General features: G+C 38.3%; 1 protein-coding gene across 1 annotated transcript in view; it reads left to right on the top strand.

The window, feature by feature from the left end:
* Positions 1-15,788, top strand: part of GALNTL6 (polypeptide N-acetylgalactosaminyltransferase like 6) — a gene marked incomplete at both ends in the record, with an annotated part of 1,074,421 nt that overhangs the window by 864,760 nt on the left and 193,873 nt on the right. Inside the window, 2 exons of the mRNA XM_081269347.1 lie at positions 2,720-2,905; positions 6,807-6,990. Coding sequence (XP_081125473.1) covers positions 2,720-2,905; positions 6,807-6,990 — 370 coding nt within the window. The remainder of the gene's footprint in view (positions 1-2,719; positions 2,906-6,806; positions 6,991-15,788) is intronic.

Genomic DNA, 15,788 nt, shown 5'->3' with positions numbered 1-15,788 from the left:
GAAAAATTTACAGAATCAGAAAATGTGTGCAGAGGGAAAGAAAACTCACAGAGCTAGACCCAATGAGTTCCAGAGAATTTCTTATAAACCACGGAATATGGAAGTCTGCATCTGAAGTTAGGACAAGCCCACCCAGGTGACTGACAACCTTTTAATTCCCTTTTTGGAATTCCAGGAAGTGAGAATATTCTGCAGTGACTTCCTCTTATGTGACTATAGTAAATACTCCACGCCTCCAACAAATAAGACCCCATGATCCCTGGAAATCAGAGGGAGAGACCTAAATGCATCTTGGAGCACTGAGCTGCTACTCAGCATTGTATAATTGATATAAGAACAATGAGGATTAAAGAAAGGGGGAAAGAACACTATTTGTGGGCTTAACAGACATGATCTATTTTTTTTTTTTTTTTTTTTTTTTTAGTTCCCAGTGACTATCTAGACGGTATTCTATGAGATAAGCATTTTGCGGTCCAAACAACCAACTTACAAATAAATTGGCATAATGCTTCTTGTGTGTTAATTGGTAATACAGAAATGTTTCATCGCCTAAGTAAATTACAGTCATGAGATTATGAAGTTTTCTTAAATGTTTATTACTGTAGAAATCCTGACAGAACATGGCCTTTCAGGACTCTGGCACATACAGCATCTTCATATTGTTCAACTGTGTTGCTTTGGCTTTAGTTCCCTGACAAGGTAGTAAAGCTCCAGGCTTATTTGCAGTTGAGGCTGTATTGTAGAGTTCTTTGAAATTTTCTTTGCAGTTTCCACACGGGGTAGCCAGAGAGTCTTTGTAGTGGGGAAGAGTGAGCAAAGGGGGATGTGCAGGAGGTGGGTCTTCTGTACAGCAGGATGTTCCAGAGCAAAGAGGGACAGGATGGAACTAGCCTCTGCAATACTGCTTATACACCATGTGTTACTTTATTACTTACCAGAACTTCCTTCCTTACATTTGCAATAGATATAAGAGAATGAATTATCAGTATCTCACCATGAAATAGAACTTTCATAAGTTTTGTACTTTGGGCTCAGCATTCAAAAGCTTTCTTCAAATGGAAATGCTGTTCCTCTTCATCAGTACAAGGGCTTACTCAAGGCTCCAGTTACTGCCTTGGTAAATTTTTGTTGAATGAATAAATGTTGCTAGGTCTCTAACCAAAGCCTAACTCAAAGCTTGACTGTCTGCTACATTCTAAATATAATTTAAAAAAAAAAAAAAAGAATGCCCCAAATCCCTTACTCATCCATGTCACTTTAATCCATGTCACTTTATAGACCTCCCTCCCAGGACTATTCTGATTCCAAATGCTGGAATCTAGCTTCCCATAGTCTCATCTCCATATCTCTGTTAGGGACAGGAAGAACAATAGAGAAGGGGACATATTTTGAGCTAAATCATTTCTGATTCTTTCATAGTGAAAATTAGGAAGCCAAATACCCCTTTAATTGATCCACTTGTGAAACAGTTATAAACAGTCCCCCCCCAAAAAAAATTAAGGGTTTTTTTAATACTACACTAATAACGATAAGAAATAAGAATAAACTTTTGTATTCAGAGAAATGTCAATATAGAATAATTCTGATATCTGTTAAATTGGAAGCAGAAAGGGATAATGGATCTTACATGAACCCCTATTGCAATGGATTATGGAAGGGACTTAATATTATTGCCTTTGATTACAGACCTGCAAAGAAGGTTTGAAAAGTAAAAAAAAAAAAAAAAAAAAGAGCACACTGCCTACTGAGATTCCATTTCAATAGATATTGGACTATACTTGTCAGAGATTCCAATAAAGCTCTCATAATGTCTTAGATATGGCAGAGTAAGAGCAGTGGATATAAAATATATAAGAACATATCCCACAGAAAGCCACCAAATGCACTTATTTCCCATAAAAGATAACAAAAAAATTGATGCATTTTATCACAGACAGTAGGAAATGTTTTATTCTGTAAGTTATTTGATTTGATTTTGTTCCTGCTGTTTGTTTTTAATTAGAGGATGAAGCATTTCCAAATTTAAAAAGCTAAGGAACATCTCCAGGTCTTAAATAGCTAAGTTCAAAATGACTGTATAGTATTTCTTCAGCTTTCCTTTTCCATACCTATTTCTGTGCACATCAGTCACCTTTCCACTTTGAATTACAAGCCCAAGTTGGACTTGCTCACGAGTTTGCTATTACTCTGTATGGATAGAATTCTGTTTGGTTCTATTGACTTGACAAATATTTTTCTTTCTCATTTTACATACATTATTTTCAGCCCACAGAATCCTAGACAAAGCCTTGCTATAAAAATCCCCCTTGTTGAGAAGAGCCCATATGCCAGGATGTTCGTCTGACTTCACACAACAGGAACCAGAGGGCAATGCCCACCTTGGCAAGTGCTGGCCAGGATTAACATGATGGCCACCTGCCAACAGTAACTGCATGACAGAGCTCTGGTGTGTCACTGCATTCAAACAAAGGCAGTATTTGCAGATTATGAAACATTTGGAGAAATAAGCATAAAACCTCTAAGCACAAAATCTTATAAGTATCTCTGCTCTAGATGAGGAGAGGAGAAGCATGGAGAGGAGAAGCATCTATCTTCAATCTTTGAAGATTTTATGTTAGGATTCATCATTCACATACTCTCTACGCCCAGCATCCATGACTAATTGTACTATGACTAATGTTGTATCATTCTTCCTATGCATTCTCTATTTCTTTCCTAGAACACTTGAAGGATAAGTTAGAGGAATACATGGCTCGGTTTTCCAAAGTGAGAATTGTTCGTACCAAGAAAAGAGAAGGACTCATCCGGACCAGACTCCTAGGCGCGTCTATGGCCAGAGGAGAGGTGCTGACATTCCTTGACTCCCACTGCGAGGTCAATGTGAACTGGCTGCCCCCACTCCTTAGTGAGTATAATTGTCACTGAGGCACTCTGGGAACTTTGGGGGCCACAAGAACTACAGCCCTGAAGAGTGAGAGCAAGGTGCTGCAACAAAAGCTAGAGACCCTTCTGTAATTTTATCAGAGGGGTCCTTGAATTACTTCTGAACTGCTGTTGAGGATAAACAGACAACTAGAAAACCACATTGAAACTGATATTTTAGGGCTGGGAGTACAGCTTAGGGATAGAATGTTGCCTAGCATGAACAAGTCCCTGGGTTCAATTCACAGTACTGCAGGAAAGAAAAAAAAGGTAAATAGTATTTTGATAATTTAGATAATATCAACTGTAATCTAATCTAAGATTTTTAAAAATTTTTCATTTATCTTAGACATCCTCCTTTATAGTAGTTTTATTGTAGTTACATTCATTGGGTAAATACTAAAAATGAACTTTTTTACAGTCATCTCTTAATTACAATAAGACTCAAATGCACATATTATACTTTAACAATTATTACAGGATTCTTAAAGAAAAGAGGAAGTAAAATTATTACAACCCAGTACAGAGTTAAAGTAAAAAGCACTTTGCCATTTTCTAGGAATTATAATGACATTTTTGTTGTCCCTTCCACTCCTGGCACCAGCCTATAACCCTAAATTTAGAGATGCTCTCAGTATGATAGATCTTAAGTGTGCTTGCTGTGGCTAAGAGAGGGGGAAGAAGGGAGACTGTCACATGGCACATGGACTGTTAGAAACCTGAATGAACAGAAACTAATTCAAGTGAGAAATGTTAAGTGTGGCTCAGTTCAAGCTCCAATATTTTTGTTTTATTTTACACTGAAGTCAGCTATAAGTTGTAGCTAAGAAATAAATTGTATGCCTGAAAAAAAAAAGATCTTCTAAAAAAATTTGGGGTGCACATCATTGAACTTCTTCCTGTTCTTCCAGATTTTGCCCAATCTTCTTTTATTGTAAATAAATCCCTTACCTCAGAACTACAGCCACTAACAACTGCCTATATGATAGCTGTCTCAGGAAGAATGATTTGCCGTTGAATACTGTGTAGGATTTCAACTAGAACGAGCCAAGCTCCATTAGTAAAAAGATGGGTGGGGAAGGGGGGAGGATATTGATCGAAACTGTATAGGATTTAAAACAGAGCAACCAGCAACACCCCCACCACATTGCCCATCCACACACCCCTGTACAGATGACTGCCAGCCATCCTAATCAACAGGAATGTTTCAGTCTCCTATAGTCAGAGACTCCTCTGAGCTTTTAATTAAAAGTACCTTGTTCAAGGACATAGCAATTTAAAGCTTCATCAGCAACAGTGAGATCCCCTCAAAACTGAATTTGACCTATATGGTGTTGAATACTCAAGGAAGTCAGCAAAAGACCTACCTTATTTATGAACCAAAGCAATCCCTAAATGCCAATTATGGAGTCTCTGATTGTTCGCTAGGAATCTAACAGAAAGAAAAAAATGAAGAAAGAGGAAAAAAAAAGAAAAGAAGAGAAACCCACAACCCACTTTTTCTCATTAAAGCATTTCATTTCCTGTAGGCCTGATGGATAAGAAATGATTCAAGCTCAGGATCGCTATCTTTTTTTATTTTCCTCTATCAGTGTCTTGACACATCATCCAAAACGAAAGAACAGGCGGAGCCACACAGTTTTGTGGTTCATTTTTCACCTTGGGATTATACCTGAATTTCAATTTCCTATTAAGAGTCTGTTTGTTTGATCCCTGGAAATTGAAATGTAGGCACAAGCCTTGGATGAAAAATTAGTCATGCAGCTTTCACCCTAAGCTAGTACAGCTGGAGGAGAACTGAAAGGAAATTTGAACGGAAAGTTGACAGTTAATTTAACAGACTCATTCTCTTCAGGTCACCTTGGGACTCCTTGTTGGTCAAGGAACTTGTAAATCAACCTGATTCTGAGTTTGATTGAAGAAAGTCAGTGAAACCTTAATACTAAAATACCTGCAGAGGTGATAGAGGAAATATATCGGACACAGCACTGATGGTCTCCTCTGTCAAAGACATCTCTGGGGAAACACCATTTATATAAAGATTAAAAACCATTAGAAGGCTTGCCCAGGTGAAAATGGATGCTTAGAGAGCCCTTGGTGGAGGTGAACAGGAAATAGTGCTGGGAATCTTTCCATCTACTAATTAGCAGACGGGAGCCATACTATCTAAAATTGCAACCCTTTCCACACCCCAGCATTCCATATTCCCCTAACCCTCTTTTGTTTTCTTTCCATCTCATTTATCACCTTTTAAAACACTAGTGAATTTAGTGATTTTTTTAATGTTTCTTAATTGTTTTTTCTCCATTCCTGAAGACAGTGATTTTTGCGGTGGTGTTCACTGCTGTAGCCCCTAGGATAGTGACTGGCACAAAATTTTACCTCAATAAATAATTATTGAAATACAAATGAATGAAATGCGTGTAGCCCAGAAGCCAAGACCTGCAACAGAATTTTGTGGTTTCTACACCTTGTTTTATCAGCATCATCAAAACAAGGCCACTTGTTATTACAGCTAATAAAACCTTTTGCGCCCTGCCCTATGCTTAGGAGAACCTTGTGAAGCAAATGGATATCCTCCATACTATAAGAACTTATCCCTGACACAGATTACACTGACTTCTGGATCTCTGGGGGAAAAAAATATAATATGGAAATAAGCAGATCCCAGAATATTTCGAAATGATGCCCTTTGTTTAATGTCACATGCCACATCCAAAGGTCTTCCAAATAACAAGAGAGCAGATTTTCCCACTTAAACATTCTGTGTGTCAGACAGTATTGGTTTGTTATAATAAATATTGATTAAATGCACATTCTTGGGAAGGTGCTTCACACACAGCTTTTCTATGTGAACCCAAGTATGTTAATGCCAGTTCCCTGTGCTGACTGACAGTGTCACCACAATAACAATATCTACATGGGAAATGATGGTGCCGGAAATGAGGGGGGAGGGGGGAAATCATCTCTGCTACAATGAGAAACACCCTGGCAACCTGGAAAGATGGGTTTTGAACCTGGACAGTTAAACGGAGGTTCACTGTTTGTGGCCCTCAAAAACTGAGTGACCCTCTTGACAAGTTACTTAATTTTTCTGAGCTCAGTTTCCTCATGCATAGATTAGGAGTGACAATAATTGCCACCTCATATGGTGTATAGGAGTATTAGAAATAGAATGAGTATAATTCACTTAGTAATTGCTCAAAAATTTAATAGTAGCAGTACTATTAAATTTAGTATGATAGTACAGTATTATCGTACCACCTAACACTTTTTGGATATGATCTGAGAACAAAGTAACTTTGATAAACAGAGTACGTCTCAAAAACAGTGACAAAATAGGACTGGACAAAAATCTCTGGTCAGTTGAGAACAAAGAGTTTTGTGTATGATCTGTCAGCATTTAGGGGGAAACAGCCATCGTGACTTATACGATGAGATGCTACAAAACTCATAAAGTTAAATATTTACATTTTGGAACCTCTAGAAAAGCAGGCCAATATTTTCTCAGCAGGCTCCAGCTGTATGCTTGAGGGAACACAAGTACTGTTTATACTCTGTGCATGTTGGATGCATGATAAAATGACAGATTGGGGACAGGTCAGAGCAAAAATGTGACAGAGGTAGAGCTAAATGGACCTCTGCGAGTCTCTCTGGGACATAACTTTCTTAAGGAAAATACAACAACTCTAATTGTACCTAATCACTGTCCCATCACGTTATGTCCAACATTCAGAGATTCCTGCAAAGTGCTCTGGCTACGACAGGAAGCCAAAGCCGAGAGCATTCTGCATTAGTAGGGATGTGTAAGCTTCTCTTTGCTGCAAAATGATAGATGACCTAGGCAGGCATGTCATTTCCTATTTTGTGCTTTCATTTTTCAGACCAAATTGCACTAAACCACAAAACCATCGTGTGTCCCATGATCGATGTCATTGACCACAATCACTTTGGGTATGAGGCACAAGCTGGGGATGCCATGCGCGGAGCCTTCGACTGGGAAATGTACTACAAAAGAATTCCCATCCCTCCAGAGCTCCAGAGGGCAGATCCCAGCGACCCTTTTGAGTGAGTAGCAGCTGAGGGAGGGGACGAGGGAGAAAGGGCAGGTAACACATTCCACCTGAGTCAAACCTGGACCCATGAGGACAATTATCTCTGATAAAATGGAACAAAACAGGTGGTAACAATATGCAAAACACCAGAGAAAGGTCAGATGTACAAGCTGTAGAAAATCACAAGCTGTGCTGGATACATGGATCACCTCTTCTCAAACTTTTGCTAAGCATAACAGAGAGTGTGTAGGGATAAAAAAAAAAAACAGGAAAATGTGCAATTATCAGAAAATACATGGAAGAGAACTCAATGTTCTCCTTTGAAACATCCTCTTATTTACAGTTCTCTGGGAGTTTTTGTTTGTTTTGTTTTGTTCTGTTTTTTCCAAAAGGAGTATTGAAATTAACTATTTTAGTTTTCTTTTACTGGGAATTGATATAAAATGTGAACCAAAACTTAAGCCTACATTCTATACCCTACTGGAAATTGTCAATTTATTATGAAAGGTACTACTCCTGAGTAGGCAATTCTACAAGTTAAATTTGGGGAATTCGATCTAACTGACCCATCTAAAGTAAATATTCTTTCATAACTCTGCCTCTAGTGTAACTATTACTTAGAAATAAAACTTACAACAGTAATCTATCAATTTCTACAAAACTAAATCCTTTTTTTTCCTATTGTGGACACAAGATTGCATATTTCAAAAAAAAGAAAAAAGACATAATGCTTACTTTGACAACTCTCAGAACCAACTATTAATGGTGAAAGATAAAATGTTATCAACAATTAGCCAGAGATTGCTTAAGGTATAGCATAGCTATTCTACATACTGCACCCTTGATCTCATTAAGTCTATATCATTCTATTATACATTTTTATTAGTACAAGAAAATTGTCTATGATCGAGGATTTGCACATTCTGTAAGAGCCCATTTTAAATGTATTCAAATCAATATTGTATTTTTATCAATAACATGAGCTGTCAAAGTTGGGAATGGAGAAGATACTGAATACAAAAGCCACTTCTATGATACTAACTCTAAATGCCAATAAACCGTTAATAATTACCAGAAAAATGTTTCCTCCAGTGCTAGTCTCTAGAAAGATGGACTCCTGGGGAAGCAGAGGAAATTTCAGAAGTTATTTGCCAGATACAATGGAACAAAGTGAGTTCTTTTGTGAAATGAAGCACCCTCATTAAATATCCAGAGCTTCTAGACTTAGTGATTTGAGATCTTCAGATCTCAAATGACTGGAAAGTTTTTGAAAAAAAATAATGAAGAGCCTTTATTACTCCCTCATATGCACTGGCCAAAATTTCATGCATATTTAAAACTACTAAAGAAGGTTTTTATGCATCTATATAAAGGAGTTTCTAGTAAGCATTTGAAGTGGGCGGGCTGAGAGATGGTCCCCAGACGTCCCTGAAGGTACCCATCTTAAAGTCTTGGCAAAGAGACTTAAGCCCCTTTGGGATAAATAGTAAGTGGATGAGGCAATGCATATGTTGATTTAGCCATTCCACAATACCAAAATGTCTCAAAACATAACATACACCATAAATACAAACAATTTGAATTTACTGAAGAAAAAGCAAATAAGAAAAAAAGTAAAAAATTATTTCAAATCTTAAAAAGAAAATTGTGGGGTAGGGGATTTGGGTGTGGTGGCACAAGCCTGTAATCCAGGGCAGCTCCTGAGGCTGAGGCAGGAGGATCCTGAGTTCAAAGCCAGCCTCTGCAAAAGTGAGGTGCTAAGCAACTCAGTGAGACCGTGTCTCTAAATAAAATACAAAATAGGGAATGTGGCTCAGAGGTCGAGTTCAATCCCTGGTACCACCCCAAAAAGGGGAGGTGAAAGAACAAATATGCCCTAAGAATAGCAGAACTGTTATCATACAGATGGCAGCAATTGTCACAGTGCAACTGCTGCAATCCTAGGTTACCATGTTTCAAGGGCTAGAATTGATCCTTGATGACTTTCCAAAGGCTGTAATAATAACTGTAATAATTACTAACAATGACCTTTTACTTTACTTGCACCATGATGGCAGAGCGAAACTTTGCTTTCTGAAACCCTGGTACCAAAATGCTACCAAAGGACTCTAACATATTCTCAGTGCCTACACTAACGGTCAGGCAGACCCTGGCTGTGGATATCACAATACCAAGCACCTTGCTTAACCCCAGAGCTGACAGAATTGGTAACCTTCAGAATTAGATTACCACTTGTTCCTGTCACCAACTTAGGTGGTTACTGTCATATCAAAAATTGCACCCGTCTATTGAATATTACCCTCGTTCTGCTTTAAGTCCCTTTGATGCCAAAGAATGTGGACACTTTAACCTTTTGTAATAAATGTAACTTCCAGGAGGTGTCCACTTTGATCTTAAAAACTGCATTTCCTTCCTAATAATAAAAGAATGCTTACCCAAGTGCTCAGAGCAGTGTATCAGCAATTCCATTATCGCAGCAGTCACCAGAATGTGCTCATAAACAGACGTGCTGTAGGCTAAAACTTGCTTCTCTAAGATGTAAAGCTTTAAGATACACAGAGCAAATGCAGTCTACCCATATATCTCTCTCAAAGTCTTTCATGTTTCAAGAGGCTGCAGGGTTTTGCCATTTATCTATGGGAAGATGGGGGATGCTAATAAGACGGGAAGAAGGCAAAGAATGAGGATATATCAGTGTTTTGCACTCAGCTTGACTTTTCATACAATATATATGCAAAAATTATCTTTTTCTAACAGGTTTATCTGATGGCTTAAAGAGGCTACCTGAGTTTGCGTATTTACTCTGCCATTTATTTGACTTTTTCATGACTAATCACTGGATAGAACAGTGTTTTTCAACCTGAAAATCCTGTGAAATGAGTGGGATATGATCAATATCTATTAATCAATTGATTTGAATTGAATTAACATTTTCTGGGTATTATACTGTACGTGAGCATGTGTTATTTGTCAAATATTCAATTTCAGTCGTAATGCATATATGATCCTGGGGTGTGGCATAAACTGCATTTCCCAGTATAGCTCACACAATCAAAAGAATTCAAAATCCACCAACTTCCTAAACTAGGAATCAAGACCTTCAATGATCTGATCAGAAAAAAAAAAAGGAGAATTGGTGGATAACTTTGATAGTGAGAAAATTAAAATTTACTTACACTTATAAAGGAATGTAGTTTTTAGACACATGGCTCCCAGAATATGATAGAAAATGTAGCACTAACGATTCCAGTTACTATATGGCAGTCATAATTTGGCTCAGGCTGGATAAATTTCAGGAACATTCTTGAGTTTTGATTAAAGAAAACCACAGTGATCCCCTTTTTTTCCATATAATGGTATGGAATGCTTTTAGGAAATGCGCACTATTCGCAGTTCTTAGACAGCATCCTCACTCCTGGGTCATCTTGAATGCAGAGCACTTAATTAAGCATGTAACCTTTTCTGTGTGACAAAACATATCTCTCTTTAACCACAATGGTGAAGGGAAAAATTGCCTTTTTCTATCTGACCACTAACTTCTTCAACCTCATTTGATTGTCTAACAGTTTAGAAAGAACTAGAAGAAACTGTCTTGCCAAGTTTCTTGGTCAATGCAAGCAATCACTAGACAGTGTCTAGAACCGTGTCCAGTCTCTTCTTAAACTCATCAGGAAACTAAATTTACTGCCTCAAAAGGCTGCCTATTTCAGTAGACTTATTGACAGGAACCTTTTTCTTTGCATTAAAAAAATCTGTCTCCCTGATCCCAAATTGTCCTACTTGAGATGCAAGGAAAGTCTAATAACTCTTCAATGACAGAGCTGCTATAAGAATTTGAAAACAGCTGCCTTGTGTCTTCCTCCTAGGAGAGAAAAAAAAAAAAAAAGAAAAGAAACTTTTTTTCTTTTCCAAGCTAAATATTTCCTCTTCTACCACCATGTTTTCTGGGTCCTCCAGAATCCTGTAAAAGTTCATGCTTGTTGATATAACTGTTCAATAAATAGAAATTCAGTTGACTACTGCAATCTCACCCACGTTTCAACAATTTGTCAACAAAAATAGCAAGACACACTTTGTCCAATGTGCTAGGAACTCAGATCCTAAAATACGACCTCATCAGCCCTAAAAGTAAAGTAAATTTACTGGGAATTTGTGTTAGTTCCTAGGGATCATGCTTCCTTTTCCCAAGTCCTCACAATCAATTCAGCAACTCATTCAGTTTTGAAAGTTCACTGTATTTTTCAAAATCCACCTCTATCCTGACTTTGAATTGGAGAGAAATTACTTTTACACTGCCAATCTTCCTCAGATCTCCACAGATCCTCAAAGACTTCCATAACATAGAGTTTGAATCATTCTGGGTGGAATTCTAGCACACAACTGTTAGTGAGGACTAACATCTATTTCCCACCAATATATACCACCAATTTTAGAAATTTCAAAAATAAGGAATCCATTGTCAGGAAGGAAAACTTACAGATTACATACATCTATTCATTCTTTCAGAAACCCCTACATTCAAAGGCTTATGTGTTTACAGTCAGTGATTCCTCATCTAGGGTCACTACCCAACCTAAAATGTTGCTGGGTATGGATAGTAATGGCTTCGACCTATTGTCAAGCACTTCAAGGTTTCACTAAAAACACTAAATATCCCCTGAGGCCTAGGGCCAATTTAGAAATCCTTGTGAGCTGGTTCTGCTGTTCAGAAGCATGAAGCCTAGCCCTTGCTAAAATGGATTAAGTACTACTTCTCAGTTACAGAGACTTATACCACTATTGCATGAAAGTAGAACGCCTTCCAAAAATTTACTGTGTCCTCCTTTGTCCTTCCAAAGGACAAAGCAGGAAATTTTTGACTTTCTTTTTTATATAAGAGAATGACAAAGTTTTGATGCCTATGCTATGTAGTAGTCAGTGCTTATTAGGAACAATTTTTTTTTTCTAAATTAATACCTGGAGTAGGATATCTTAAATGTGAAATAATCACACATTTATCAAGCTAGAAGAAATCCTAGAGGCAATTCAGCCTCTTGATTTTATAAACAAGGACAGCTACGTTATAGAGTTTAAGTGGCTTATCCAGTGTCATAAGAAATGAATTCAATAGGTGCCACTAGAGTCCAAGTTTCTGACTCACCACCTGGTGCAATTCTTTCTTTTACACTATGGTGGCAGAGAGAAAATCAACAGTTGTTAAGGTCTAATTCTATGACAGGAACTGGGCTAGAAAGTTTACACACATTGCTAACTCATTTAAATCCTTATTTCAAGGCTGTGAAATAAAAAATACTGTCCACATTTTTACAAATGAGGTGTTTGAGACTCATAAAGATTAAGTTGCATACCAAAAATAAATAAAAATTGCATGCTGCATTGTTAGTAAAAAAAAAAAAAAAAGATTAAGTAGCTTAGCATAGTTTACACAGGACATTATAATAAGAAACCAGAACCAAAGTGCCCTCTATTTCATAGAACTGTCTACCTCCCTCTCAGAGAAGATGCATTCCCCAGCATTTAAGGAATAATCATGGTTAAGAAGAAAACATGGTTTTCAGGGAGTATACTAGCTTCTTCCCCAAACATAGCAGTGAGACTATAAGTGAATATCACCAAGCTGAAAGCATCACTCACCGGCTTTTCCCAATCCCAGTCTTGTTTGAAGACACATCCGGGACACTGGGTTAAACCAAGTCATCCCAGGACTGCTCAGACAGACAGGCTGCACCTTCTCAAGGGGCCCCAGAAGATGGTGTGCAGGAGGGAGAGATCTAGCCAGCCCTTGCCTCATAAGACCACCAGCCTGACTAGCCTGGAGGAAAAGGAGCTCTCTCCCTGATAGGGGTAAAACCTCAATATATTAATTGCAGGTCATCTTACTCAAAGCTTAGAATTAACCAATAGCCTTTATCAGCACCTTATTGAGCAGCTACATTAAATATTTTAACATTCTCAGGTATACTGCAGTGAAGGGTGGGGATCCATTAGCTAGTGCAGAATTTGAAAGTAAAGATTATCTCTTTCACTCAAAACTCTTTCCAGGTGGGTTTTGATCCAATATTAGTAATCCCAAATTTAATCAAAATCAGTAAAGCATGAAATTGACTCCCCATGGAAAACCAGATTGGTCAAACTCTGAATTTAATATGGAATGTAAAATTGGAAGTATAACTTTGGGGGTCACCTCCACTTTCACCTCTGAGCAAAATTGGATGCTGTTCATCATCCCTTTTTTCTGTCCTACCCCATCAGGCCACCTCTAAAGTCTAGAGTATCAGTTTGGGAAAATGGGAATTTTCTTCACACCTGGCTTCTCAAGCCAAGTAATTTTGCTGTGATCTTCAAGCAATTCCTTCCAAGTCTTGCCCCTTTTCCCTCAATAAAAAAAATTAAATTAAATCATTGCATACAAACTACCATCTACTTCCTTCCTCAGCCTCAACCTCCAACCACCCAATTCTCTGTGATTGAGGTCTTAAAATTTTTGCCCTGAACTTTTGAAGGAATTAGATTAGAATAAACATCAATTTAATCTAGAGATGAGATGCAGGAGAGTGAAATCAGACTTGGCTTTCACAACTTCAATCAGAGTCTGCCTGACCGTCACATTCTTCCAGAAATCCCTCAATTAAGCAAACCAAATGACCTATTTCATGAAGTCTACGTAGCATGCCCTATCAAAACTAGCATTTTGTCTAGCACTTTCACAGTATGCAAAACACTTCACTACACTGACCCCTTTTAGTCATCCTTTAGGGAATAGTTATTGTCATTTTTCTACTTTTATAAATAAAGGGAGTGAAAAAAAACAAAGAAATTAAGTGGTTTCCACAACTAGTAAGAGGCAAATTCAGAACTCAAAAACCATCTCCATTCATTCATTCAGACTTCAGACCTGTTTTTAATCCATAATCTCACAGGACTCAAATCAATGCCTTCTTTCATTCATTCAGACTTTAAGTCCTAAGGTTAATCAATATTTTTTTTACCTCTCCTTTGAAGAGAAACTTCAGGAAGTACTTTTGTCAATTAATGTTTCCTAGTGAATCCATACAACAAGAGGAGGGGGGGAAGAAACAGATTGCCTCATTCCCCACGCTGTGTTCTCGTTAGGCCAAGCTGGAGCTGATAGGTTGAAAATGTCAGCTCTCAGTTACTTACTAATGAAGGGAAATGTCAACAATGCCAGCTTCTGTTCTGTTTATAACAAGATCTAATTCAATATTTGACAGCCGCAGAAGGACAAAATGTTTAGGGAAAAATACTGTCGCACTTCTAAATGGCGTCCTCATCTGCAGAGGGTGAGGATAAAGGAGCAGAAATGGCTCAAGTGCCTAAAAAAAAACTAGTCAAAATACTTCATACAATCGATCTTCCTCAAAATTCCAGAATGAAATCTCACTGAAGATTTTTGTTAATATAAAGAAAAATTGCTGTCATGTAGGCAGAGATGTTCCAAAGCAAAATTGTTAATTACCCATCCCTCTCTGTCCGGACCTATTCCCGCATAGCTCAGCCCTTCAGCCCTAGAGGCCCTTGGGTTGCCTCAGCCTCTAGTCTTCCGGGGAGTCATGTGTGGTTAACAGTTCTCAGGAAGGGATTGCAACAATCTCTTTTCCCTTGTCAGAGTCCACCCAACAAAAATGACTCTTCCTTTCCTCCCCCAGCTGGGGGTCATGTGAGCTACGTCAACACAATACTCTCTCCTTCCTTTGGCACTCAGAATATTAACAAAGTCAATTCCTAAATTAGCAATCGCTACCATGACTTCCTGGTACCCCCCTGGTTCTGTAGTTTGTCCTGGTCTATTTAGATCTCTGTGTTCCTGGAATAGCTTTGGCCTTGAGACCCCCTCTTTCTAGTTTCTGAGAAGTACTTTCTGACTTTTGAACCTCTTTTTTCCTGCTCTCACTTTCTCAGGAGGCCTGGTATGTTATGCTATTTGGAAAGAAGATGAGTCCTAGTCCTCTATCCTGAAAGAGATTTTTACCCCTGGGTGCCAGTCACTCAGGACCATGGTTTTGGTGGATCCCCAGAACCTAAGCCTTTTGTTCTAACTCTCCCCCATGTTTATTTCTTTGGTAACTTTCCCTCTCGAGTGCAGGACTTCTGGCTCTCATTCCTGCTCTTGCTTTGCTACTGCCTCCCTGATCAAGTTCAGTCCTGAATTCTTCATCCCAAGCATCTCTGGGTAGGATCATCTAATCCGTCTAGACGTCTAGAACTATCCAGTAGCTATCCATAGAATTGAACCACTTAAAACCTAGAAAATGCTCCCCAAAGAATCAGAGGGTTCACAAACCTAGATTGAGAACTGTTTTTATTGTTCATTTACCTTTTTTTCTCAGCCATTACCTACTTTGCTCTGCTTACCAAACTGGTATCCTGAGTCTTTCTAAAATCTGAGGACAATTTGCTTTGTCTTACCCTTGAGATGTGATTTGACTCTACCTACATTCAGTCCTTATTTAGACTGTTTTATGGATTCTGTGCTCTAGGATATGATCATTTGGTACGCTTCCTGATCTTCTTTAACTGCTGTTTTCACTTAGCTAAGAATAAAGCTCCCTGAGTCCATGAAAATATTGTCATGGCCCTCCTTTCCAAGGCTCAGCAATATTTACGTTGCCCATGATACCATCATACCAGAGTATGGCAGAATTTAACAAAACCAGCCTGGCACGGTGGCACTACCTGTAATCACAGCAGCTCAGCAGGCTAAAACAGGAGGATTGCAAGTTCAAAGCCAGCCTCAGGGACTTAGCAAGGCTCTGAGCAACTTAGCAAGGCCCTATCTCAAAATAAAAAAGG

Source organism: Spermophilus citellus, assembly GCF_964194105.1.
Source record: "Spermophilus citellus genome assembly, chromosome: 16".
Taxonomy (NCBI): Eukaryota; Metazoa; Chordata; class Mammalia; order Rodentia; family Sciuridae; genus Spermophilus; species Spermophilus citellus.
The sequence above is the reverse complement of the archived record's forward strand: the minus strand, read 5'-3'. Positions and strand labels throughout refer to the sequence as shown.